This window comes from Hypomesus nipponensis, chromosome 9 (genome assembly GCF_054491055.1).
Source record: "Hypomesus nipponensis isolate SF chromosome 9, ASM5449105v1, whole genome shotgun sequence".
Lineage (NCBI taxonomy): Eukaryota > Metazoa > Chordata > Actinopteri > Osmeriformes > Osmeridae > Hypomesus > Hypomesus nipponensis.
This window is the reverse complement of record NC_140369.1, coordinates 19,706,779-19,734,710: the sequence shown is the minus strand read 5'-3', so window position 1 is coordinate 19,734,710 and position 27,932 is coordinate 19,706,779. Positions and strand designations below refer to the sequence as shown.

General features: G+C 41.3%; 1 protein-coding gene across 9 annotated transcripts; it reads left to right on the top strand.

Moving 5' to 3' along the window:
• The first annotated feature begins 10 nt into the window (after positions 1–10).
• LOC146273429 (limbin-like) lies at positions 11–27,932 on the top strand. 9 transcript variants are annotated; one of them, XM_084704754.1, is made up of 23 exons: positions 14–305; positions 620–643; positions 835–1,019; positions 1,155–1,211; positions 1,337–1,523; positions 2,352–2,452; positions 2,622–2,687; positions 2,779–2,913; positions 4,052–4,191; positions 4,454–4,778; positions 4,942–5,181; positions 5,395–5,570; positions 8,718–8,877; positions 9,192–9,368; positions 9,885–10,174; positions 10,304–10,493; positions 10,591–10,734; positions 10,920–11,147; positions 20,347–20,576; positions 22,918–23,005; positions 24,370–24,545; positions 26,653–26,751; positions 26,994–27,932. In XM_084704754.1, the coding sequence occupies exons 3-23, from the start codon at positions 846–848 to the stop codon at positions 27,412–27,414; spliced, it is 3,804 nt and encodes a 1,267-aa protein (XP_084560880.1). In that variant the 5' UTR covers positions 14–305; positions 620–643; positions 835–845; the 3' UTR covers positions 27,415–27,932. The 9 variants fall into 9 exon arrangements, 8 of the variants coding, with proteins under 8 accessions (XP_084560883.1, XP_084560886.1, XP_084560884.1 ...); XM_084704753.1 differs by having other exon boundaries at positions 554–643; XM_084704755.1 differs by having other exon boundaries at positions 13–643; positions 2,355–2,452.

Here is a 27,932-nt window from a genome sequence, read left to right as displayed (position 1 = left end):
GGGTGGAGCTACTCCTTTCTCCCAAAAGTTTTGTGAACGTCCCCCTAAGGAAGTCTATCATTCTCTGAGTCTATTTTCCATTAGGCTACTGTTTTGCAGTACTTGTAAATACAACTTTATTGGTTATCTAAGATTTTGGTTTGTTCTTCAAGATCCATTGATGTGCGCTCCATTAAAGCGTATTTTTGTCAAAGGGAAAGGCTATATAATGTGTCTCACGCAAGTTAGTAGGGGACAGTTGAATATAGAGATGTTTATAGCTAACGGTTGGCTATAAACTTACAGCAGCCTAACGAATGCTTCAGGTAAACGTTGTTTTTAGACTAACCAGCATTTTTTCAGAAGTTCCTATACTTTTGTTAATTTCACGGTGTCGCAAACATTTCATTTGAATTCTATTACGATAATTTGGAAGACAACATGAATGGAAATTATTGTAATGCTTTTCTGTTGGCATATCATGCTACTCCTCACGAAGGGTTCTGACCTAACTATCCAGATTCTGTAACTGTGGTTTATGAAATTAATGTGCACTTGTGCGACGTTTGTCCAGTCCAACGTGCTCAAATGTTCAGGAGATGAGTCGGTCTAAAATGATTGGCATATGTCTTGTATGAAGAGCCAAGTTTTCAAAGGATTCACGGTTTGTAAATTCTATGTATCTATTTTATTGTGTGACGTGTAGGCCTATTATAAAAGTAGAACTCTTGACTAATAATGTACAAGTCAGTTGTCTGTTGTTTAATGATATAATTGACACACTTTATCTATAATGTGTTTTTACAACCCATATTGTAGTTGGTCAGCCACTGAAGTTTGAATTTTATTTTACAGAATGACCTGGAATGTTTGGATCTTTGGTATTCCCTTGTGAGGCAGAGTCCATCTCTTCTCTTGCCCCAGCTGGCCCATGGGAACACTCTCTCTATGGTTCTATAAGTCACCTATCTAACATTATGCAACATAGAGGACCCAGGAGTACCCTCACAAGATACGACACTGGACATACACTGCCTCAGGTAGGGCTACTTTTAAGTTATGTGAATACATTATGGTTTTTGTGATGGTCACTGCTGACATCGATTTGAGATGGTCACTGTTTAATATATTATTCACTCAGAAACAAATTGCAGATTTTTCTTTGTTTTTTGTAGGTTCAAAGTGTGACAGGGCCATCAGCATTTGGAGTAAAATTTCATAAATGGGCCCAGGTATGTCACGTGAACTTCAAGTCTTAACCCTTTGGCTTCACCAAGAATTACTAACTTGACTAATGTGATTATATAACCAACATATGTATCTTAGCATAATTGATTGTTTCTTATGAACACTTTAGGTTCAAGCAGGTACCGAGTTCCCTCATCTGATGTTTTTCCTGCTGATCCACAACATTGGGCCTGTGGGTGGCACCAACCTGTCTCAGCTGGCCATCAGGGACTCTGTCTCTGGGATTGCACCCCTAGAGAGTGGAGGAAGGGTAGTAGAGAAGGGCTACCAGACATTCGCCATTGACTCACTACCAGGTAAAAGAAAAGTATGCATGTAATCACTTGTAATTGTAACAACAATTTATCCCCTCATTAATTGTATTTTAGAGTTTTCAAATTACCAGGCCTGATGTGACTTCTCTTCTTTGGTAATGGTACATAGTGATTAGTGTTGTCACGGTACCAACATTTCAGTAGTCGGTACCTATACCAGTGAGATTTCATGGTACTCAATACCATTTTCGATACCAAGGAAAAAAACTAAAACAGCTTACTGAACAACACTAATTTGTTGACAGTAACAGTCGCCTACAATATCTAAGGCTGTACTTATGGAAACAGAACTTTAACAATCACAATGCATGTAGGCCTGAAGGCGTACAAATTTCCGAACTAACAAAATGTTTTTGTGAGTACCAACTTGGTACCGGAGTACCGTTTTTTGTGAGAACACTAATAGTGATACAAATATAAAACTAATGGTGGTAGGGCTTCTGACTGCAGATCAGGAGTATCCCTCCCTGTATGTCACTGCAGAGAAAAGCTTCTGCTAAAATGATTGCATTATGCAAAATTGTATTTGAAGTGTTTGATAAAAATATTCGATTTTTTTATTTAAAGATATGGAAATTGAGGTAACCTTAATATTATAAAATATTTTGATAATGATCTGTTTCTAGGAACCAGCATATTGACCAGTATCAGACTCATAATTCAATGGCTGAATCGACTAGATTATAATACAATATTACAACATGAATGTGTAAATAATGGCATTAATAAAAAGTGTTTAGCTGAGTTTTAGTAACCACACATACAAAACACGTGGACCAGATGTGTTATCATTGTGTATGTTTATTGTAGCAGGATCATATCATGTTGTAAAATATACTGCTCTCATCAAGAACCACAAGAGTGAGATAATTGAATTGCCAGCTTTTCTCACCTTCTCCAATGCCTCTCAGGTATTGTATGCATTTCTCCTTATGCTTCTCAAAAAGGTTTAAACGTGGGCTTAATCTTAACCAAATGTTAAGATGTAAATTTGTTGATCACTATTGATTTGTATTTTTTGTATACATACAAAGTTTATTTCTTGAGTCACTATGGTAATTTAGTTTTCCCCGCCCACAGAATGATGTCAATATGTTTGGTCCCCTGGTGGCAAATTTTACATTGAGGGTGAACTCCACTGACAAGGTACATTTCCAATATAGGTGTGTGTATATATACATATAATCAGAATACAATATATACTTATAGTTATTAAAATGTTTTCTTTCATTTTCAGATTTATCCAAACCATGGTGTCCACTTTGCTGGATTTGTTGGTGGGTTCTTCCTGTCATTAGTACTGTTGTCACTTGGTTTTCTAGCCATGAACCTGCTATATACCAAAGCCAGGATGAACTCTCTACAGCAAAGGGTAGGTCATTGGTCTCTCTGGTTCTTGGCTGTCCTCATTATTGAACATGCTATCATAATGAGTCAAGCATTATCAATGTGGATTCAGTACAAATATAATAATGTCTCATAAACATAAAATATTATTACTTGACCATGACCATTTACACTTAAAGGCAGGGTAGGCAATGTTGTTGAAAAGTACTATTTGTCGTTATGTGCTTAAATAAACTTCACATCCTGATAACAACCAATAAATAGAAAGGTTTGACAGTAACATTTAATCAATCTGATACTTATATTAAGTGAAGCACAACACTAATTCAATCGGTCTCAGATATGGGGTAAAAAAGACAAGCTCCTGACTGGCTGGAACTGGAACATCTTATTATCTATTTAGGAATGACAACATAAATGCCCCCATCAAACAGGTTGAGACCTGTGATCACTAGCTCATGATGTGTCAAGTACTTATCTAAGGTAATTCAGTCATTGCAGAGACAATAATGGTGTCAGCTGAAATGATGTAAAGGTGTATGGAATAAGGGGTGTAAGGCAAAATTAAGGGTTTCAAGGTTTGCATGTGTGGCTTGGAATGTGAATTCAGAATTTCATTCTGGAGTCTTGTTGGTATGAGGAAATGCTTTGAAGTGTGAGACCGGGTGAGAGGCTTTTTGAGGCAATTTGGCTTCAAAAATGACTCCAAGATTGCTGGCGTTACCATGGTAGCAACTGCCTCAGGAAGAGCCTAAGCTCTGAATTCAGTGTCCAGTATCAAACCTTCTCACGAAGAGCCTGTCTCTTCTATCTCACTCTACTTTGCTCCAGTTTTAATTAAACCTCTGTTTTAACAAAGGATACAAAATGAGTTCAAATGAGTTGCAGAATCTATAGTGGGATGCCATAATTTATTAAGGGTTCATGAACATGGTAATTGTTTTTGACAACCAATCTATATCTGTCTCCCAAAGTACATTTCTTGTCTGTGCAAACTTTCATGGAGATTAAACCCATTCTGATTCTGAAGTTGAGCCCAAATCCTTTACAGTGAGGATTTTTGTAAATGAGAATGTAATGTTCATGTTTAATCAACATTTTCACATTTCTGAGTGTTTCCCTTTAATCATTTTTCCTTTTTCCTCCAAATGTCTTTTTCACAGAAAAGAAGAGGTGATTCAGACCCAGAGTATGCAGTTTGCGACATGAGCGAGGCAGCTAAAGAGGAAGCAGCATTTGAGGACAAAATGGTGGACATCATGGTGTTGGAAGACCCCCAGAACATGTATCAAGCTCTAGAGAAGTCAGTCCACTCTAAATAACGATATGTGTAAAAAGGTTTGGCAGTGATTTTATATGAACCACACAAACTAAATACTTTAAACCACACTCCACATGGACTTGCTCCCTCAAACTAAACTGCTTTAAGATAAAAAAAATATTTATCCTGGTAAGAATTAGGTCATTTGGGTATTTTGTCAGTTTATTTTCCCCAGTTAATTTGTCAGGACTTGTTCCGATCATAACTAACACCACCTTATTGTGCATTCATCCATCCATGTCAGCTTGGAGATGTCAAGCCTACTGCGTGCCACCTCGAGCTTGGAGACCGCCCGCGTCCAAATCTACAAGGACGTGATTGCCTTGCTCCTTGGTGGCCTCCATTCCAAAGGCCAGACAAGCAGCCAGTCCCAGCAGCGCCTTTTGAGCGTGCTTCATGGCCAACTGATGGGAATGGAGGGGAAGCTGAAGGAGGAGCATGTAGCACGCATGGCCGCCCTGGCTGACCAGTGTAACCTAGAGACCAGGGAGGAGATGGAGGTGGAGCATAGGCTGGAAGCAGCGGAGAAGGCTGAGGCAGAGTTGCTGTGTCGGCATGCAGAAAATAAGGTAACCTTAACTCTTATATAATTATGTTGGTTAAACAAATCATACTTTCATACACTTTATTTGATGCATGGAATTTTGTATGACATTTGTATCTTCAGTTATCATGTTTCCCCACTTTGTTGCATATGTTATGATTTATTTTGCTACTTGTTTGCTTTCCAAGGATGTCCTCCAATGCAGTGTGCTTCTAGAGGAACTCCACAAGCTGAAACAGAGTCACTTACAGCACACTCTTCTGGTTAGACACGAAGAGGCGTCTGCGAAGGTCCAGAGGCAGGTTGTTGAATGGCGGAGAGTAGAACTCCACAAGATCTTCTCTGAGGAACTGGAGGAGGCAACCCGAATGGGCGAGATGGAGAAAAGTGCTGCCAAAAGTCTACTGCATGACTATTATACCTGTCAGGTGATTTCCAAGCATGTTACTGATGATTCCAAGGTTTTCATGAGAAGGTGGGATTTTCTTATAGAGGGTTGCTTAGATTGTGAACAACAGTATTATTTTGCAAGACAGTGTGTTGTCATGAAAGACGTCCACTTTTAATTTTAGAGATAATATGCAGTGATTCATAAATCCAGTTGTTTCCATGTTCTCTTGTTTACCCTGTTTGCTCACCAGGATCAGCTGGAAAAGGTGTTGGACGTGGTCACGGCCAACCAGCGAGCCATGCTGGGTGAGCGCCACGCCCAGAGGAAATTCCTGGTGCATAGCCTTCACAGCCTAAAGGGCCTCATCTCAGATACCTTTGCAAATACCTCCAGCCAAATGGACTGTTGGTTCAATGACATCGGGAGGTAAGTCCCCATTATGGTACAAAGCCTGGAAATGAACTTATGTAGATTTAGCAAAAGCCGTATATAAAATAACTACAAGTGTGTGTAACTGAGTTCACTTGGTTAAACACACTTTACCGTATATATTCTCCCCACCCAGCCCTTTGAATAGCTTTTTGGTGGGGTAGCTTGCTAAAGCGATGTTCATGAAAGGTGTCAGTTGTAGGAGTCAGAGGATCTATGACCTAGGATGAATAGGAGGGAATTTATTTTGTAAAAATAAATTATCCAGAGAACCAGGTATTGTATAAAGTTGAAAATCTGACAGTATCTTGCTCTGCACATGGGTGTTGGGTAATTTATTTCAATTTCTTTACTTGGCATCAACAAATTATGACTTGCTGGAAAACAATTCAACTGGCAATTCAAAAATATTTTGGGGGGTATGCTGTCTCTTAGAAAGAAAATGTGGCAGGTGTATTGCTCAGGACCCAAGGATGTGCAATATCACATAAATGTTGTGATGTTTATTGAATGGGCAGTTTGCCAGTTGAGCTGCATTACACGATGAAGTCACGAATCTCGCGAAGAATGTATACAAACACCCAGTGGCGGCTTGTGACTGAAAATTTGGGAGGACAGGAGAAAAAGCAACCTATAGCGTATTGTTTGTAGCAATAACCCAACTAACAACCTAATGCAAATGTTCTCTTTAACTAGGTTAACGTAATGCATCTAAAGTTGATCCCTGTCTTCCATAGCTCTAAGTAGCAAATGATATATAATCATACTCCCTAGCCTATCGATTGTTTTACAACACAAAGGATAAAAAAAGATGCATCTAATCACTGAGGGCATGGGAATGAAGTGAACAACAAATTTTACACTACAACACCCTGTGTTTAAAAGGACAAACAGGATACTGATAATAACCCTTTATTAATCACCAGGTAAGCAAATTTGGTTAATGCAGTTTTTCCTCAGAAGCTTGAATCTTATGTCTGCAATTATTATATGCTCCCTGATTTTGTGATGCCGATGTTCCTACAGTACCCGTCAAACCTTTGGACTTAAAACACAAAAATACATTTCTAAAACCAAGAAAACGATTTATATAGAGCACCCCAGAGCTGTTGAAGAGTATTTTCCCTCCAATAATGCTCTCTGGATAAAATGTTATGATTGGATGCACAGCATGTCAGTTCATAATGCAAAAGCTTTGATTGGTGGGAGGACGTCCTCCGGAAGTAGTATTAAATACCATGAGTGTCCATGGACGGCTCTATGGTTTGACCCACCAGCCGCTAGGTTTTGTATTGAAGTCAACTAGTACACAGTGCCCATGATGCAGTCTGTGACTAAGATGTCGCTGAAACACGCAAATATAAATACATTGAACTATAGATTTACATTTATGCATTTAGCAGAGGCTTTTATCCAAAGCGACTTCCAAGAGAGAGCTTTACAAAAATGCATATGTCACTGATCATAACAACAAGATAGCCCCAAACATTGCGAGCAGCCAAGACACTAAGCATACTTATTTAAGTGCCAAAGGGAAGAAATATAAGAGCATGCAGTTAAACAAGTTACAATTGAACAACATGAAACTCAAAAAGTGCAAGTGTACCTGTATCAACAGTAAAAAATATTTCAGTAAGTACAATAATTTTAGTCGGTTACAAATAACCAACAAGAGCAACAAGTCTCTCAATAAGAGTCATTGTGATCCTGAAGGAAACTGACATCAGGCCCAGCCAAGCATTCCTAAGTGCCGTTGTACTCCCAGAACAAGTGCGTCTTGAGCCTTTTCTTGAAGGTGGGCAGACAGTCAGTGTCCCTGATGGAGGTGGGCAGTTGATTCCACCATTGGGGGGCCAGACAGGAGAAGAGCTTGTGTTGGGACCAGGCACTCTTGAGCGGTGGGACCACCAGACGGTTGTCAGAAGAAGACCGTAGGTGGCGGGTGGGGGTGTAAGGCTGGAAGAGAGACTTGATGTAGTCAGGTGCAGTCCCGTTCACCGCTCGGAAGGTCAGTACCAGAGTCTTGAATCTGATATGGGCCATGATAGAAAGCCAGTGTAGGGAGATGAGGAGCAGGGTTAAATGGGAGTGTCTGGGTAGATTGAAGACCAGACGGGCCGCTGCGTTCTGAATCCTCTGGAGAGGGCGGATTGCGCATGCTGGAAGACCGGCGAGCAGCGAGTTGCAGTAGTTCAACTTTGAGAGGACAAGTGCTTGGACTAGCAGCTGGGTGGAATGCTCAGACAAGTACACAGTGCCCATGATAAAATTGGTGGCACACACACATAGATTCCCGGAATTATAGATAGGGTGCCAGCAATGATGTCGGTGACACACAGTGGTTTTCAAATTCTCTGTCATCTCTGAAGTACTTTTTCAACCTCCACATCTAGTCCAAATGCCAATGCTGTGGTAGCCTACATACATCCAAATGATTATGTAGCCTTCATTTGTCTGATGTTTCCTACGTTATGAATAGCTCATGTTATGTTGATCAAAATGTACAATATTGGTTCTCTGTTAAATTGTCTTACCACCACAAACATCTAATAGTTAGGTTCATAACAGAAGTCAATACATGCACAATAGTTAAGCCAGTTGTCATAATTGTAGGCCTAATTCACCATACAGCGCTTGTACATTTGCAATGTGCAGGCAGTTTTGACATCAGTAAAGCCATAAATGTACGTTACAAAATGTTATGTATGTAACAAATAATGTTTATCCAAACAATGTCAGGCACTGCACCCCGTTGGATTATGAAGAGGACATATGCAGAATATGAGCTTTGTAGACTGTCTGGTTCTTTCTGTGATTGTGGAAAACTAAACCCATTCTAATTTGTACAAACAGAGAGAGACAGAGAGATTCTCATAAGCACCCTGTCATCTCGTCTTCTATTGGATTGCATTTGGGAACATTACAGTCTAGTGTAATCAAATCAGTGCAGCACATTGCTATTGCAAACCCTTAAAATAGGTCATATCACATCAAACGACTTGTCAACAACAGAAATATTTGTAGACCTTTTATTTAAATGTTTTACTGTTGACGTCGATAACGGCGACAAATCGTTTTAGCCATAATTGGGTCACTGTCATCTGTACAAATGCAGCCACAACATTTCTTATTTTTCTCCACTAGGGGGGGTGCTGTGTCTGAGGAAGAGATAACCCGAGTCCAAGATAAGGCCCAGAAGGATCTGATGCTGGTCAGGCAGGGTCTGGATGAAGCACTGACCCAGGAACGGAGAGCCATGCATTGTGGTCTGGTCAAGAAGAGAAGAGACCTTATCTCTGAGACAGTAAGTTGGGTGTTGTTGTGTGATGTGCAAGTAAAAGCTTTATTATTCAGAAACAACAAATTGTTTTATTCAAGTAATTACTAGGTCCTTTAACTTTTTATAAAAATTGTGTAAAGTATCTCCTTGTGTGATTTATAAATATCTAACTGAAAGGAAGGGAGACTGGCAACGCTCACATATTTTCCACATCTCTTTTACCAACCTAACTTGAACTTGACTTGAAAATAAATATAGTAACAATTATTATTCTAACAACCGCTATGTAGTTTTAAGACATATCCCTTTAGGTTGTAATGGAACCAATTTCTCTGTAGCTTCAGGGTCACAAGCAAAGGCAGAAGGAGCTATCGTGTGTCTGCAGAGGGCTACAGGAGAGGGTAGAGCCAAGCCAGCATCTGCTGTACTGGCAGAGCCTCCTGACGGCCCAGTGTCTGGAGCTGGGAGAGCTCATCAACAACTTGGACGAAGGAGCTGCTGCCGACATCCGCAAAGTGAAACCTGAACTGTTCTACTTTAGCCGATCAGGCATTGGCCTTTAAATGCCATCTATCCACATTATTGATTATTAAGATGTGTTAGGAGTTAAACCTTTGGTATTTCACAATAAAATTGTGATATAGCTGTATTCGTGAGATCACAACCACTTGAGAATCCATATTGCAAAGCTCCAAGTTATTTGTTTGGACCAGTCAGCGTCCTGTGAGGAACTACTGGCAGCTACAGGCATGGTTGATGTTAGCACATGATAGATGGTGATAGACAGATGGTTCCTCCAATCACCTGCCAAGTGTTCTTTCCAAGGATGACTTCCCAGATGTGTAACAATCCATCTGGCGAGTCGAGTTTAGAGTTCAGTTTAAGTACACAGTTCTCTCTGAAAATAGTTTAACAGAATTTCTGAGCAATTTAAATGTGATTGTCTCTTATTGTTGTCTCTCTCAACACCGTCTGGGTGTTAGGGTCTGGTTATTTCCTAACATTCACCTCCACATTCTCTTGTACGACAGGTCACCATGCGTCTGATCAACAGTGCCCTGGTGGAGGTCAAGAACATCCAGCCTGCAGCAGCCCTGGCTCTCTGGCCCTCAGGGGCACCCCGCTCCTTCCTCCAACCAGACCCATGCTCAGGTCCAGGGCTGGGGGCCAGTGCTCTGGCTGAGGCCCAGGAGAGGCTGCACCAGGAAGGCAAGATGGCTGTGCGTACCTTGAGGAGCACTAGAGAGGCCTTACAGGAGGGGATGGAAAAAGAGCTGCAGGAGCAGCAGGAGCTGAGGGCCCGGAGACATACATTTTTTAGGTACTCTGCCTCTTATTAGATTTTTTGAATGATTTTAGTTGAATGAAATCACTTTTGTGTTAAATCATTATGTTTGTGATCCATTCTATCAATATTATTTCTCTATATTACTTCTTGTATTCCTCTCAGGACTCTCTGCTCATCCCAGCTCAGCTTATCCGATGAAGATTTGCTACGCATGAAACTCGAGTTCCAGAAGTGTCTGTCTAAGATGGACCGCTGCTTGGTTCTGCCCCACTCCCTCTTTAGATCTAAACTCCAGACTTCTCTGTCCAATTGGAGGAAGATTGAAGACCAGACCAAGTGTAAACAGCCAGAGGTAAGAACATAAATGAACTCCAAAAACACATTAATTGCATCCTGTACAGTTTTTTTTCTCACCAACAAGACATTTTTTATTGTATTTTTCCCCCCAGAGAAAGACGAGGTCTAAAGAAAAATATACCGTGACCATACAGAGACCAGACTACCCTGAACTACTTCTATTCCAGAAAAGACTTGAGGACAGTATCCATCTTTTTGAAAAAGAGAAGGAAATAGAGAGAAGTGCAATGGAGATGGTGAGGGTGTAGACAGGTTGACTGCCTTTGTCATCTTAAAAAATGGTTACAACAGTTAACATTTGCCATGGGTTAATGCCTGGACAGACCCATGAAACAATGTTAAAACCTTTTCATCCAGAATATGGAAAAACGTGCATTATTCAATGCTTTTTTTTGTTTATTTGTGTCCCTATGGGGTTCAGATCCTGGAAGAGATGCGGATAGAAAGGGAGGAGGAGCTCTGGACCCAAGCAGACAGCCTAGCCATCCAGATGGCCAAGCTCCAGTATCAGAAGGCAGAGAGGAGGACCAAGGTCCTAGAGACCTCCAGAGCCATGCTCACCTTGCAGAGCCTCCTGATTGAGGAGCTGCGAGCCAGAAGGAGTCTGGGAGGAGTGGAGATGCTCCAGAACATACAGAGCCACTACCTGGTAAGTCGGGATGCACCGTTCCGACTTTTTCTGTCCCGATACCGATGCCTGGGCTTTGTTTATCTGTCGATACCCGATACCGATCCGATTCCATTGTTGAATTAATAATAAACTGTATATCTTCCTTCCACCATGTGGAAGAGACTAAAGGCACCAGACCAGGTATTACATTTTGTTCAAGCTTTGTCCAAAAAGTTTGAAAATAAATGCATGAATGTATTTATTTTCCTCCCCATATTATAAACAACGACAGGCTCGGTCAGCGAGTCAGGTATTTTGCGAAATGCATGGTTAGGTGGTGTCGCCCTCCACATGTTGCGGCAAAATGGGGAAATGTAAATTTGCGGACTCCTGGTTGGAGAAGGACGAGTTTATACAATGGCTAAAGCCTGTCACTGAAAACAACCTTGAGGCTTACTGTACATATTGTAAAAAGAAGATTTGCCTAGCCTCGATGGGCATCAATGCTGTCAAGTCCCACATGCACGGTGCAAGCCACAAGGCTGCAGAGAGCAGCCTCAGCTGTCATTCGCCAGTTTCTGTGACCAGCAACACCACTACCCAACACAACAGCTGAACTTGTCAAAACAGCTACGACAACGACCTCTGCCACATCGTCTGCCGACATCATCGTGGCTATGGGCGGCACATCAAAGATGGGCGCGGAGGATAATCTGGTGTCTCAATACTGCGGTGAATCACCACCCACTGAACTCAAACATTCAAATATTTTCATAAAACTTGCATTTGCTTTTATTTATTTATTCGAGCTTTGTTTCTTCCAAGCTTATTATATCTGAGTTCTGTTGTATGGTTGTGCTCTATAGATTTATTTGCAAACTACAAGGTTTGTTGCAGATTAGAACTGGTAACCCTTCCTTCCTTAAGTACTAAGTATTTACGTAGAAAGGGTATGTTTTGTGTATTATTGGGTATTACCAATTGGTAACAAGGTGGTAAATACAGGGATAATTCGAAGTATTTACCCATTAACTAAATACTAACGTGCTGGTTATTACTGGGTCATTTTCACTGGTAATAATTAGGTAAAGACAGAAAACAAAACTTAGTATTTACCTGGAAACTTATAAATATTACTATTTAAATACCACTGGTAGTAAGTTGGTAACTACAGGAGAGACATATGGTAAATTATAATGTGTTATTGGGTAAATACCACTGCTACTAAGTAGGTCAAGCTCCGGCCAAGCTCCAGCAGAATTACTAAGAAAAAGCTCTACTATTACCCTGCAGTTACCTAAGGTTCATGTTGTTAATAGTCTAATTAGAATTAGTTAATTAATTAATTAGAATATAAGATAGTACTTTCCAATAAAATACCTTTTCAGATACATTTATCGATGATGGCCATACTCATTTACTTGGCTGGTAACAACCTGTGCGGGAAGAGTTTTCCTCTACTATCATGGTAAATCTTCTTGGATACTGGGTAAGTTTACTGTAAAAGGAAGCTGTGTTTGTTTCTGTGGTGTTACCAGGCTCTTACCATATCCTTTTCAACTGTTCATTCCCTTTTCCATGCATTCAACACCAACTTGGATTATGTTACTAAGAAAAACATGACACTTCACTCTGTAAATTGTAACATTATTTTAAATTAAAGCTTTGTTTCTATGGCATGACATTAACAAATACAAAGGTTAAATCACAATTTCCCCAATGATGGCAGTCATCTATTGCATGACATGAACAAATACAAAGGTTAAATCACAATTTCCCCAATGATGGCAGTCTCGGAGAGCCCCGGAGAGCTTGACGTGCACCTCCTGAATTTTTTAACTATCCATCGCAATTTTGCACCCGATACAGTATGAATCTGACGATTTATTTGCAGAAAATCACAAAACAATCACCCATCTGAATCAAGTAGTAGGTCACCTCCTGGCCTACTAGTAGTTTAGAAGGTTGGAATTCCTCGATTTGTCTAATGATATGCTAAGCCGGGTGTGTTATGAGCAGGCCCAAACGGAATACGCGGGCGCAGAATTCTGCCAAAAACCCGCACATTTTCAAGTAGAACGCATTGGTCTGAGGCAAAATGTAAATACACTTTTTAACTCATATTATGTCTATTATTAAAACGTTAACCAAAAAAGAAGATTGAAAATGGAGGCCCCGTCTCTGCAATTCTCTCTTCTCTCGCGATTGGTTGTCAGATTAAACCAATCACAAATGTTTCTGCCCTCAGGACAACGTTGAGTAAAGAAAATTCCCACGAGCATTCCGCTTGGGCCTGGTTATGAGCCACCCTGGACCTTAAACAAGCAGAATGGCAGTAGTTTACAATCGGCCCTTCATATAGTGATCCCAGAGCATATAAAAACCTGTTTTCATTCCCAACTCGTCAAATACCGACGCTTTGTCACTGCCTTAGGCGTTGGATGCGGGTGCACAGGTTACCCTTTGCCGTCAGTATGAGATGTCTTGGGGTTTCAACTAACTCCAATAAAAATCCATCCGCGGCAATTTTGTACGCTTTGAACACCATTCCCATTGGATAAAGGAATGGTGGGATGTCGTATACGGAAGATTTTTCTTATCCTCAAATATTTTTCAACCCCAAAACACAAAAGCCTCCTTGATAATTCCACAATAATATGGGTTAATGTTATGTCCATCCAGTTTTAGAAATTCTGCATCGATTCTGGAAAAAAAAGAAAAGTTTTGGATATAGCAGAAAATCTTCAGTCACCATTGCTAGACGATCTAGGATTTATGTATTTATTAAATAGGATTTCCTTTTTATTCCATCTCAATTTGCAGATCCAGGCTAGGTTTTACCTCCCAATCCAATACTACTGTATCTTACTCCCGGAAATGGGTTAGAGAGAGAGAAAGAGAGAGAGAGAGATTAATTCATGGAGTCAAGCAGTAGCAACTTGCATGAATGTGAATATAAGCGGACTACAAATATGGTGCATGTCTGTTGTCAAAACGCTCTGGTGGAATTCTGGGAATTGTAGCTCATTTTGTACTTTCTTCGTCCTAATGTAGTAGCAGATTTGCTTATTATGTCATATTTACTTACATAAGTCTCTTTGAAAAGTTATAATTGATCAGTTATCAATTAGTCCAAATGTAGCTGTCTTAATATGTTACTTTTACTTAACCTTATAACATTATTATTTTGCAACTTTTTACCGTGGTTCAACATTATACTTAAAGAAAGCCCTTTTGAGTCTGAATACAAAATCTCAGGCAGATTATAGTTTAAGATTAAATTAAAAATCACATTTAATTTGAATAAATTAGCTATTGTAGGTGGCGCTGTTGATCCTGTGTTGGGACTAGGGTCATGATATTGAACGATTGTGTTTAACTAACCCCAATTCACTGTACTAAGCCATGACTATGTTCCATAAAAGGAACTCAAAACCCTAACCCTAATTTTCGATGTCTCATACTGACGCCAAAGGATACCCTGTGCGTTTGCATCCAACGCCTACGGCCATGACAAAGCGTCGGTATTTGACGTCTTGGGAATGAGAACGGGTGAGCCTGATGCAACACTCCACATTGCAAATGTGCACAAACTCCAAATAAACAAACACCAAATTAACTAACCAACATGATATTTACTAGCTGCATCACAGAATCAGGCACTGCCTCATCTAGGCCAAATTCAATAAATCTCGCCTACAATAATCCTTCAGCTACAGATGCGTCTCTTTCATGTTTTACTTCACCACGCATTGTGACACGTGTGTTTGAATGTCAATTAGGCATTGAATTGTATAATTAAGTCATTTATTTAAGCATTGTATGATATAATTATATATTTACTCATGTTTTTAACTATTCATTTATTGGCTGCCCTAAAATCTCATTATAAAAACACAGACAAACTGATTCTTGGCATTAATAGATAATCTCGTCTCGTCATCTACCGCTTATCCGGGTGTTGGGTCACGGGGCAGCAACCTAAGCAAGGAGGCCCAGACTTCCCTCTCCCCGGCCACTTCCACCAGCTCTTCCTGGGGGACCCCGAGGCGTTCCCAGGCCAGCCAAGAGACATAGTCCCTCCAGCGTGTCCTGGGTCTTCCCCGAGGCCTCTTCCCAGTGGGGCGTGCCCAGAACCTCACCAGAGAGGCGTCCAGGAGGCATCCTGATCAGATGCCTGAGCCACCTCAGCTGGCTCCTCTCGACGCGGAGGAGCAGCGGTTCTACTCTGAGCCCCTCCCGGATGACCGAGCTTCTCACCCTATCTCTAAGGGAGAGCTCGGACACCCTGCGGAGAAAGCTCATTTCGTCCGCTTGTATTTGCCATCTCGTTATTCGGTCACTACCCGTAGTTTGTGACCAAAGGTGAAGGTAGGAACGTAGATCGACTGGTAAATAGAGAGCTTCGCCTTTCGACTCAGCTCCTTGTTCACCACGACGGACCGATGCAGAGCCCGAATCACTGCGGACGCTGCACCGATCCGCTTGTCGATCTCGCTCTCACTTCCCTCACTCGTGAACAAGACCCTGAGATACTTGAACTCCTCCGCTTGGGTCAAGATCTCCTCCCCGACCCGGAGATGGCACTCCACCCATTTTTGGTCGATGGCCTCAGATTTGGAGGTACTGATTCGCATCCCAGCCGCTTCACATTCGGTTGCGAACCGCTCCAGTGAGAGCTGAAGGTCGTGGCCCGATGAAGCCAACAGGACCACATCATCTGCAAAAAGCAGCGACCCAATCCTGAGGTCACCAACCGGACCCCCTCAATGCCCTGGCTGCGCCTAGAAATTCTGTCCATATAAGTAATGAACAGAATCGGTGACAAAGGGCAGCCCTGGCGGAGTCCAACCCTCACCGGAAACAAGTTTGACTTACTACCGGAAATGCGGACCAAACTCTGGCACCGGTCGTACAGGGACCGGACAGCCCCGATCCGGGAATCTGGTACCCCGTACTCTCGGAGCACCCCCCACATGAGCCCCTTGAGGGACACAGTCGAACGCCTTTTCCAAATCCACAAAACATGTGTAGACTGGTTAGGCGAACTCCCCTGTACCCTCCAGGACTCTGTGGAGGGTATACAGCTGGTCCACTGTTCCACGGCCAGGACGAAAACCACATTGCTCTTCTTGAATCCTAGGTTCGACAATCCGACGGACCCTCCTCTCTACGCCGAACTCCTTCCATGCCCGGGTTTTTGCCTCTGCGACCGCCAAAGCCGCGTTCCTTCCGGCCTGCCGGTACACATCAGCTGCCTCTGGAGTCCTACCAGCCAATAAAGTCCGATAGGCCTCCTTCTTCAGCTTGACGGCATCCCTCGCCTCCGGAGTCCACCACCGGGTTCAAGGGTTACCGCTGCGACATGCACCGACCGCCTTACGGCCGCAGCTCCGGTCAGCCGCTTCAACAATGGAGGCCCGGAACATGGCCCATTGGGCTCAATGTCCCCGGCCCCCCCCCCCCCCCGAGACATGATCGAAGCTCTCCCGGAGGTGGAGATGAAGCTCCTTCTGACTGAGGGTTCTGCCAGCCGTTCCCAGTAGACCCTCACATTAAGTTCGGGCCTGCCAGGCCTGACCGGCGTCCTCCCCTACCATTGAAGCCAACTCACCACCAGGTGGTGATCAGTTGACAGCTCCGCCCCTCTCCTCACCCGAGTGTCCAAGACATGCGGCCCCAAGTCCGACGACACAACTACTAAGTCGATCATCGAACTGAGACCTTGGGTGTCCTGGTGCCAGGTGCACATATGGACACCCTTATGCTTGAACATGGTGTTTGTTATGGACAAGACGTGTCTAGCACAGAAGTCCAACAACAAAGCACCGCTCGGGTTCAGATCGGGGGGGCAGTTCCTCCCAATCACGCCCCTCCAGGTCTCACTGTCATTGCCCACATGAGCATTGAAGTCCCCCAGGAGGACGAGGGAATCTCCGGGAGGAGCAATTTGCATCGCTGCAGTGGACACGCACTGAAATGCAGCCCTCCCATATGATATCCAATAGAAGAAAACAGCGGTAAACATTTTAGGGTGTAAACGGGCCTGAAAAAGTATTGTGTGGGAAAGTTTCACCAAAGATCCAACTAGAAATACTGTAATATGTCATGTGTGCAAGGCGGAACTTGTTTTCCATGGTAGCACAACATGTATACATGAACATTTAAAACGAAAACATCCCCGCAGGAGAGGAGATGGAAACGGCAGGAGGTGAATGTGCTCAAGCTGGATGGCTAGTTAGCTACACCAGTTGATAACGAATTACGCATTATTTCACCGATACTAACACCGTAGCCACATGTCCACAGACAGCAGTTAGACAGTTCAGTGTATACGACCATTGTAATGAGACAAACAAAAAGTCAGTCCAGAAATTATACTGTTACTCACTGTTTTTCATTGAACAGAACCCTGTTGTCTTACAAGAGATTTGTTTACATTCCTACTTTTTTTTGTCTCTAATACAACTGACTTGTTTTTGTTTATTTATCTTTTACATACTTTAAAGGAACATGATTGAAACAATGCTTAGAGAGCATTTTTGATTTAGGTTGGACACAATTGGACAAAAAAATATGTAATAGCAGTTGGCTCAAAGTGCAATACATATATATATATATATTTTTTTTTTTTCAAAAGCTGAAGTGATTTCTTGGTTTTATTTATAAGTTAATATTATTTATTTAGATGTTAATACTTTGTACAACCCCCTTTTGCCAACAAGACAGCACTTAATCTCCTTCTATAATATTTCACAAGATTGGAGAACACAGAGAGAGGGATATTTGACCATTCTTCTTTGCACAATCTTTCTAGATCATCCAGTGTCCTGGGTCCTCTCTTATGCCCTCTCCTCTTTAACTCGCCCCACAGGTTTTCGATTGGGTTGAGATCTGGGGACTGAGATGGCCATGGGAGGACCTCGAGTTTGTGACTGCTGAAACATTTTTGTGTAGATTTTGCCACATATTTTGATCATTGTCCTGCTGAAAGACCCAATAACCCATCTTGAGATTTCTGGCAGATGCCATCAGGTTTTTATTTAAAATGTCCCGGTAGTTCAGAGCGTTCATAATGCCATGCACCCTAACAAGGTTTCCAGGGCCTTTGGAAGAGAAACATGCCCACAGCATCACAGATCCTCCACCATACTTCACGGTGGGCATGAGGTGCTTTTCGGCATACTCTCTTTTGTTTTATGCCAGACCCACTTAGACTGTTTGTTGCCAAACAGCTAAATTTTAGTCTCATCTGACCAAAGCACACGATCTCAGTTGAAGTCCCAGTGCCGCTTAGCAAACTCCAGACGTTTATGTTTGTGAGTGTTAGTGAGAAAAGGCTTTTTCCTTGCATGCCTCCCAAACAGCTTGTTGGCATGTAGAGAGCGTCTGATGGTTGTTTTGGAGACTTTGTGACCCCAGGATGCCGCTCTTTGATGCAATTCTGTGACAGTGAGCTTAGGACTTTTTTTTTTACTACTCTTACCATCCTCCTCACTGTGCGTTGTGGCAAGATAAACTTGGGACCTCTTCCAGCCTTGTTTGTCACTGTTCCAGCTGTTTTAAACTTCTTAATGATACCTCTGACTGTAGATATGGGCAAGTCTACACAAAAATGTTTCAGCAGTCACAAACTAAAGTTCCTCCCATGGCCATCTCAGTCCCCAGACCTCAATCCATTCTAAAACCTGTGGGGCGAGCTAAAGAGGAGAGGGCATAAGAGAGGACCCAGGACACTGGATGATCTAGAAAGAAGAATGGTCAAATATCCCTCTCTCTGTGTTCTCCAATCTTGTGAAATGTTATAGGAGGAGATTAAGTGCTGTCTTGTTGGCAAAAGAGGGTTGTACAAAGTATTAACATCAGGGGTGCCAATAATTGTGGGACACACGATTTCAAGTTGTTGTTTTTTTACCACCAAAGTAATGTATTTAAATGAAAGGTTGGATTTTTCTCTCTTTTAGCGTTCGGGTTCTATGATTTTTTGGGGGGGAGAATTTTTTGAAATCCACGACCACATCTTAAACAGTGGTGCCAATAATTGTTGAGGGCACTGTAACTTACTTGTCCAAGGTTTGTAGCTGAGTTAGTACTGATCCAGAATTCTATTTCAGCAAGGCCAGCTTTGTATTAGCTCAAGTTGAGGAAACAGACATACAAAACTTTGGGAAGCTGTGTCGGCGCATTTCCAGAGAAAATAACATTAATACACTGGGTCTTCACTGTAAAAATACTTTTGTGTTGGGATCATATCAAGATCATTATAATATCAAGTAATGCACAGTCGTTGGATACAAAGCAAGTACAATGGTTTAATGCCTGATCGCAAGTCTGATCGCAATACAAAATAGTTTGTCTGGTTCACGAATTGTCATGTAAGACCATTAATTGGTGAGAAGTCCTCTCCTCTGCATATCAGCTGTCAATATGATCAATCCCAGAGGTAGAGTGCGCGTGCTCTGGCCCTAGGCTTGATCATATGATTCACTCAACACAGATAAGGTTAACACATTTATTGCACCTCTAGTATGCTAATGGTCAACCTAGGTCAGTTTGTTTACATAAGCCTAGTGTCATCTATAGTTCATTTGAGGTTTTTTGAGGTCATATTGACGTTTTGTTTTCCTTTGTACATCCAAACTGAGCAAATTTAATGCTTTGTTCGTTTGCAAGCCATGATGTCTCTCAAGGATAAAAACACTTGCACGGTCATAGCTCAGTTTTTCATGGGCGGCCTAGATTATCTGGGCGGTCAAAGCAGAGAGATGGGAGGTAACCTTCCTCCTTGTGATGTCACAAGGAGGATATTTTCAAACCGTTTGAGCTTTCATGTTCTCAAAGGCGGAGAAGAATACCCTGGGCTAGGTTTACACATATAAAAATTTCTAGCCACTGGGGGACCAAAGGCAGGCTAGGGGGATTGTATATTAATGTTAAATAACCTCCTAGAGTGAAGTTTTCATGTCATGTCAAGTGTGTGTGGTGTGCCTGTTGTTTTGTTTCCGGTCTAGCTACATCCGGTGTGGTGTTCTAGTTTTTTTTATATCAGTAGTTGTTGCAACAGCATGTGAAAAAAACGAAAAGAAGAGAACGTTAATGTGTGATAAAAAAAATTTGAAACCGTTAATTTGGGTTTGCGTTAATGCCGTTAATAACGCGTTAAACTGACAGCTCTAATTATAATGTGTTACCAGGTATTTAAATAAATACAGATATATATTTTTGACTCTTGCGGCAGGGTTTGGAAAACGCCGAAAAACAGCTACAAGAAGAGAGGGCAGAGTTTGAAGTACTGAAATCTGGACATGCCCGCCACAGGCCATTTCAAGACCCCAAAGACAGTGAGAGAGAAGAGGACGATGTGGAGGCAAGGACACTGTACTACGTGCAGCATCAGTGCAGGATGGCCACCATCCTACAGGAGGCGCTCTACAAGGGTGAACAAGTCAGTAGGTTGATGACTCAAAGGTAACATTTCATTGCATTTTCACAAAAGGTATTCATTGGCAAAGTCTTGAGGGGTTGTATAATATTCAAGTTTTTAAAAGCTGTTGTAGATCAGCAGTTCATCATCAGTGCTTGGATTAATCAAATAAGAACTTAAAATATACGCTTTCAAAAGTGTACAACAATATTAAACCATGGTAAATTTTTTAGCATAGTACATTGGCAGTTGCCTTGAACAATTAATGCAATGGCCATCTCAGTCCCCCGACGTAAACCCCATTGAATACCCGTGGGCTGAGCTGAAGAGGCGACCTAGGACCCTGTATGATCTGGAAAGATTCTGTAAGAGCAGTGGTCTCAGATTCCTTGCTCTGTATCCTCCGACTTTAATAGACTACTAGTGCACAGTGCCCATGATGCAGTCGGTGATTAAGGTGCAAGTGAAACACACAAATACAGATGACTTGAACTATAGATTATGCACAGTTCCCATAATAAAATTGGTGGCACACAGATTCATGGAATTATAGATGGGGCACAGTGCCCGCGATGATTGTCGGTGACACACAGATTTCTGGAATTATAGATATATAAAGTGATGTAGCTGGTGATGACAGTTCTTCTCAGTGGCTTTGGTAGGCTACCTATATCTCTCAGATTGCAATTGAAATTCTCTGTCATCTCTGAAGTACTTGTTCAACCTCTACATCATTCTAGGCTATTCTAGTCACTTATGCACGTTATGTTTACATTAACGTTTGTATTTTTTCCTATGTGCTTTACCATGCTGTAAAATAGTCTTGTGTTTTCTGTATCGCATTCTCATAAATAATACACGACAACTGACCGAGAAGACTAAATTCGTACAAACATTGTTCCTGTCGCTATTTCCATGCCTTAAAAAAACGACCAAGGAGGCTTAAGTGGTAGGAATAGTGCCCAAGTCTGTGATATGAGCTGGTGATTATAATGTAATAGTTGATTTAGTGTTAATCATTTTTTTCACATTTACATTCTGCAGGTAGTTTTGACATCAGTAAACACATTAATTTATATAACAAAATCCCTGATATATGGGTGACTGAAATTATCCACTTTATATGGTGGTTCTCTTAAAGGCAGGGTAGGCAATGTAGTTGAGTAGCAATTTTTTCATATTTGCCGAAAATAACTTCACGTCTTGATAACAACCAATATATCTAAAGGTTTGATAGTAATATGAAATCATTCCCACATCTGTAGCCATCGCAATACTGTAATAAACATGACCAATCATTAAGGAGTACCCTATTGATTAGGCTACCTGTCCGTCTACCTACCCACGTGCACACACTGTGCCCCTGCACTCAATGCGTGTTTCGGTCGTTTTGTGGGAGTGGTTTTGAAGGGAAAGGGTGGGGTATTTTGGTTTGAACTGTGTTAAACGGAAGATAAAATAACTAGCTTTGCAAAGCTTGCCTGAAAGCAGCTGGTTCAATGTTATGCTAGCAGTCAGCACTGCCAACTAATTGTAGCTAGTAACCTTCCAGCTATATATACTGAAATAGACCATCCATTCTAAATATTGACTTTTTCTTAGTTAGCTGGAGCTAGTCATGCACTTTCAACTATGGTACCTTTAGACAGGTGTGTGCCTTTCCAAATCATGTCCAATCAACTGAATTTACCACAGATGGACTCCAATCAAGTTGTAGAAACATCTCAAGGAGATTAGAGAATTAGAGAATGCCAGGAGCAGCTAACAGTTTCAGTCGTAATAGAATGAGATCCCCACCGGTCAAGTGTGGACTAGTGCAGCAATTTAACAAAGCTAAGAGGGTATTTGATGCAGCCCCACACACCAAGACAGCGACAGCCCCCCTTGGTTGGAACATGAAATCTGTTCCGGGGGAAACAACTCTAAAATAGGTTATATTTATACGAATAAGGATGAAAACAACCAGCCCCCCGTTGTCTCCAACTAGTAAACTATAACAATAAAAATATACAGCAACGGAACTATTACAGTAACAATATACAATAACAGGTTTACTTTATTTGTAACATTTAAATGGGCAGTGTGAAGGTCAAAAAAGATACTTCGCCAAACTGGCGGCAAATTATTTTTGGGAAATTTCTAAATGCATATCCAAACAATGTCAAACGTGGCACTGAGCTCCATTGTATTATAAAAAGGATAGGAGATAATGCTCAAGATAATTGTGGTAAACTTGCTGCCCTAAAATCCCATTCTAAAAAATACACACACAGATTCCTGGCATTATTAGAGAGGTTAAGGAGATGACTCAGTGCTGTTTTATTGGCAATGGGAGTGTGTACATTGTTACACACCACTTAGGGCATCTTAATGTCTGTCTTTCAGGTTACAAGAGTCAAGTGCCAGGAGTCAAGCCATGGAGGATCTAAAGGAACAGCTGGAGCTAAAGTGGCTGTATGCTAACTGTGATCAGGTGACCTGTCCCTCAACCAGTATATAACCCCTACCCCAAATTTTACCATCTAGAAATATTTCCTAATTGGCAAAACATTTGTTGTATTCATGAAGGGTTAATTGACTGATTTTATAGACCAATTTTCACCCTACGTCACACGGCTGTCACAGGCTCAACTGCGCATGTCGGTTGCAAAAGACGAACTTCTCCCCGGTATAATACACTTGAAAGAGTCTATCAGGTCATCATATATCTCTGGCCACTGGATTGCAGGGCTTGACATTAACTTTTTTAGACACTTGTCCTTTGGACAAGTACATTTACGTTTCACTTGTCCATGTACAAAAGTCACTTGACCCCAATACCTTTAAATAGCCTGACCAAGTGATCGTGCAAAACTAGCCTGGCTACTGGAGGTCGCTTTCTCAGGTAAATGACGAATGAAACAGGCTCGCTTAAAGAAATCCGACATGCTGGCTATCTTCAGCAGGCTTGTAACTACTGAAGGCAGTTCTCCCTGATGTTTTTGGTGTAAAATGGAGACACAACATTGTGCCATTGAGCGACCCGACTCTGAGGCTAACGTCAGCACAGTATAATGCCGTGAGACGCAGTCTCACTCAGATTGCCAGTTTTACACAAATCACAAAAATAATCGAACCAGCTGGCTAAAAACAGAATTCCCATATCTCTAGCTACATAACTGTTAGCTACATAATCATACTTACAGCTTGCGGTTGTGATGAGCCTACGGTCGGAAAAGCACCTATTTTCAGCAACAGCGGTCCAAAATTGTCCAAAGTTTTTAAAACTTTGGTGAAATGGTTCGAGCAAATTAATAATTGAGTGTCGAACTTCACAGAGGTCTTCTCATCGACAAACATCAGCCATGCCCGTCGTGTGTTTGGTTCCTTGGGAAGATTATGAAAAGTGTCAGCATTCCCTGCACTGCCTGGAACATTGCATTTACGACAGTGGTCCCTTTTTCAATATCCTTGAAAAACTTCCAAACTTCTTTGTATTTCCTGTGGAAGTACACAGAGCAGCGCGCAGCTAAACTAGTGTCTGAGATCTACGCTAATTCTGAGATTGGGATGTGACAAAGGTACAGACCAGAGCCAAAAAACGGCTTTTCGGAAACCGACTGTTTTACAGCTAAATGTTTTAATTCTGAGATTTGTATAGGAAAGAGGTGTCAATGGGATTTTGAGGTTCACTGCATGTCCATTTTACCCACCAAACTGTCGTTATTTCAACTATGACAAGGTAAACTCAGTTTTGCAGTCAATGACCTTTTAAAGGCTGTTGCAAGTGAGAATCATTCATCAAGTAGCATCCCAGAGGCAAACCCTTAAAATTGGGATCACATTTTTTTTCCCCAGGATCTAGAGTTTGCAGCGCTCCTGGTGAAGCAAAGTCAAGTGTCTATTGAGGTTCTCTTGAAAGCCTTGCGCCTCCTCCTCCCCACTCTGCCAGAGTCTGAGCTCCTCTCCATCATAAATGCCCTCTGTCCCAAACAAGCCCTCGTCTCGCCCAACATGGAGCAAGAAAACACAGTGTAAGAACTTCCACAAAACAGATGAAAAATGCTGTGCTTCCAATGTGTCAAGTCACAGTTTACAGTGACTTGACAGTTACATACCTTGTCAATGGTTATTACTGGATGTCTGGTTATTGAGTATCTTGTGAGACAGTTGGTATTTAAACTTGTCTTGACGGGCAATTTTCTTTGCCTTGGAGCTGGAGCTTTTGGATTCAAAATTACCTAGCAAAATAGGTTATTGGTTAATTTACTCCAATCAAGATGTTATGTCAGCATTACAACCTTGTGTAATGCAGACATCATAGCGGGGTGTGGGTGTTAAGAATAAGAGAAATTTATTTAGAATATAGTATCGCTTTTAGTGTAGAACAGATCATTTCAATGATAAACACACACACACATCAAATAATATTTACAAAGGATTTATTTAAGAATTTAAAAACAAATTAAATGGTTTAATTTAGAGAAAGACAGAAAATATAATTGGGTCAAGACAATGGAGTTGAGGCTAGTATTGGAATGTAAATTCAGATTATATATTTATGCAATAAATGTTTAATTTCCTTTCACAATTACAAATCAGAAAGATAGCTCACGCCAGTGTTATGGGAAGAAGAGCGTGTTAGAATGTATTTATGATTGATCAGGGCTGATCAATGTGAGCCCTCTGAGTCTGAGGGCTCATTTGAAGAAGATATTGGATGAATATCCAAGTATTTTGCCCCAAAGATTGTGAGACTGAGTCTGCATTATTTTGATCAGAGTTTGCAATGAGAATTGCGTTTTTGAATTCCTCTGTAAATAGTCCTGATGACGCTTGCACTCATCCATCCTTCCTGTTGTTTGGGAAACTCAGGTTAGAAGTATGAGTTGGTGTGATCCTTTGTAATGCTAATCCTGACAACGCTTACCGTGCCATTATAGTGGCATAGGTGGACTCCAAGATTGATTGTCATTTTAGAATTCAGATTACAGGAGGAGTCCTGTGTCTGAGGTCAGAAGGTGATCGGTAAAAAGGGGAAAGTTGGGTCATCCCATCTCCCCCTTTTCCATCCCTACTCACTGTAGGTGTGAACTGGTTTTAGGCTGGTTAACAAGAATGTTCAAATTTTTGTTCTGCATGTCTTTGTACAGTTACAAAATATAGTACAATGATTGTTTTATAACTTTAGGTTTATGTGAACTGGTTTTAGGCTGGTTAACAAGAATGTTCAAATTTTTGTTCTGCATGTCTTTGTACAGTTACAAAATATAGTAGAATGATTGTTTTATAACTTTAGGTTTATATACCAAGGATGACTGATGTGGTCGTATGAGACTGCTACATCTATAAGTCTATAGACTCTGAGATCATAAATCATTGTCATACTATTGCAAAACCACATTTATTCATGCTTTTGGATCATGTTTTTGGATCCTTGTGAACACCAGTCTCCACGACTACAAGGTAGACTCACCGACATTTTCCACATCTGGAAAATATTTTGATTGTCAACAAAAATACTAATTGTATTAATATACTATGGCAGGCATTAACGGCTCCCAGTAAGAGTTAACCTAAATCACAAACAAACTTTTGGGACAGAAAATAACTTCAACGTACTCAGTCTAAGACGTGTTACGTCCTATGCCTTCTCATTCTGATTGCACAGCCAAAGCCGCAGACACTCCAAAGCAGTTTTTACAGAAAAAAGTAAAGAATCATTGTTTTGCCCATTGTACATCCATTATATATCTGCTGGCTGATGCATTGGCCAAGCCTTGTGGAATGCTTACTGTCAACTTCTGGCTGATGTGGGTTTGGACCCTGTACTTGAATAATGCTCCATGTATGAGGTCACCTGGGACCATGGTTGTCTAGCCAGAGAAGAGGAAAAACCTTAAGTGGAACAAAATGCTTCTTCGTTGGGTCTCCATCAGCTCATTTTATTTTCCTTTGATTTTGAGTTGGCAGCATAACCTTTTAAAATGTTTTTATTATTATTATTTACCAGGTGAATTAACCCTTGTCGTATTGACATTAAGAACTGGAAGCGAATATGATATACAGAATATTTTTCTAACTTGCCCGGTTTATGCAGCTTGGCTGAATGAGTGATCCTCTATCAATTTCTTCCACCAGGTGGCTAGAGGAAGCGAGCAGATCGATTATAGTCCAGCTATGGGAGGGTATGGTGTGCAGTAATGCATTACACCCTATTGCCGACAAAGACAAAATCAGGTGAGCGTAAGCAAACTAATTAGCGAATGAGACTGTTACATGTATTAGCATAGTTCCCTCCACATATGCATTAGCCAAGGGAGAGTATTAGACTACTGTACACATGTGGTCTTGTCATGTTAGACCATGAACATGCTAACAAATACCATGTTCTTATTACAATATTAATTTTCACTTGCCAGTTTACCTACAAATGTATGAGGAAACCAATTTGACGCAAACAACAACTCCTTTGTCCTCAGGTTCAAGGAGAAGAGGCAGTGCCTGCTGGAGAAGCTGTTCCCCAATCCACAAGGAGAAGCCTTGCAAGATTTTATGCCAGTACTCGTCCAGGAAAAGAGAGAGAAAGGGGCTGTACCCAACACACAGCAACCCTCTTATAAACCAGTCCTGACCGGAATGATTGCCTCAGAGCAGCTCAAAGACTCTGTTGTCATTTCAGCTGGAGGAGCAGTTGATGAGACTCTGTTTAGCCCATGTGAGTTACCTGGTACATCACGCTCTTCCAACGCTCTAATGGACATTCCCACTACTGGCGAAAGAGTGTTTGTGTTTCGCATCCCACCAGAGCCGCAAGGCAATATGGCCATCGCCAACAGGAAGCGGAAGAGGAACTTTCTCAATCTTAAAAAATGTTCTGTTGCTCCCACTGACCAACTTTGACTTAATGTCATAATGCTGTTTCTAATGCGTTGTTCAAAAATGTATTGTCCTATCAGTCGTTCACCTTTTATGGTAATTTCCCACAAAGTTTGACTAATGCCCAAATATTCTATATAGTGGATATTGTACTTGAGAATATTATGAAGTAGAAAATGATTTGTACAAATACAGTTTTGTTTTAGTTGATACGTGTAAAATTGATTTGTTGACTGATTTCTTTGAGAGCAGCTGTTTCCTTGTTCTGTATAATCTCTCTAATAATGCCAGGAATATCTGTGTGTGTGTCTCTGTTAGTGATGGGAAGTTTGTATCATTTTACTGACTAGGTTCTTTGAATCTCGTTCAGTGAAACAAACAAAGATTTATCATATTCTAAAGGAATAAATCTTAATGCATCAATACCAGCCAAGATATTCAAGAGGCTATAGGAAAGGGAAATTCTACATTTGTGTGGCAGATCATATTTGAAAAGAAAAACTCCTGCATTAAATACCGTAGGCCTACGCCATGACAGTTTG

What these genes read in the sequence shown, in the direction of transcription:
- LOC146273429 (XM_084704754.1), top strand. Translation starts at nt 846, where the DNA reads ATGTTTGGATCTTTGGTATTCCCTTGTGAGGCAGAGTCCATCTCTTCT. An exon ending in CGCCATTGACTCACTACCAG is followed by an intron (nt 1,524 to 2,351) that starts GTAAAAGAAAAG and finishes TGTTTATTGTAG; the next exon opens with CAGGATCATATCATGTTGTA. An exon ending in CTGCTGCCGACATCCGCAAA is followed by an intron (nt 9,369 to 9,884) that starts GTGAAACCTGAA and finishes CTTGTACGACAG; the next exon opens with GTCACCATGCGTCTGATCAA.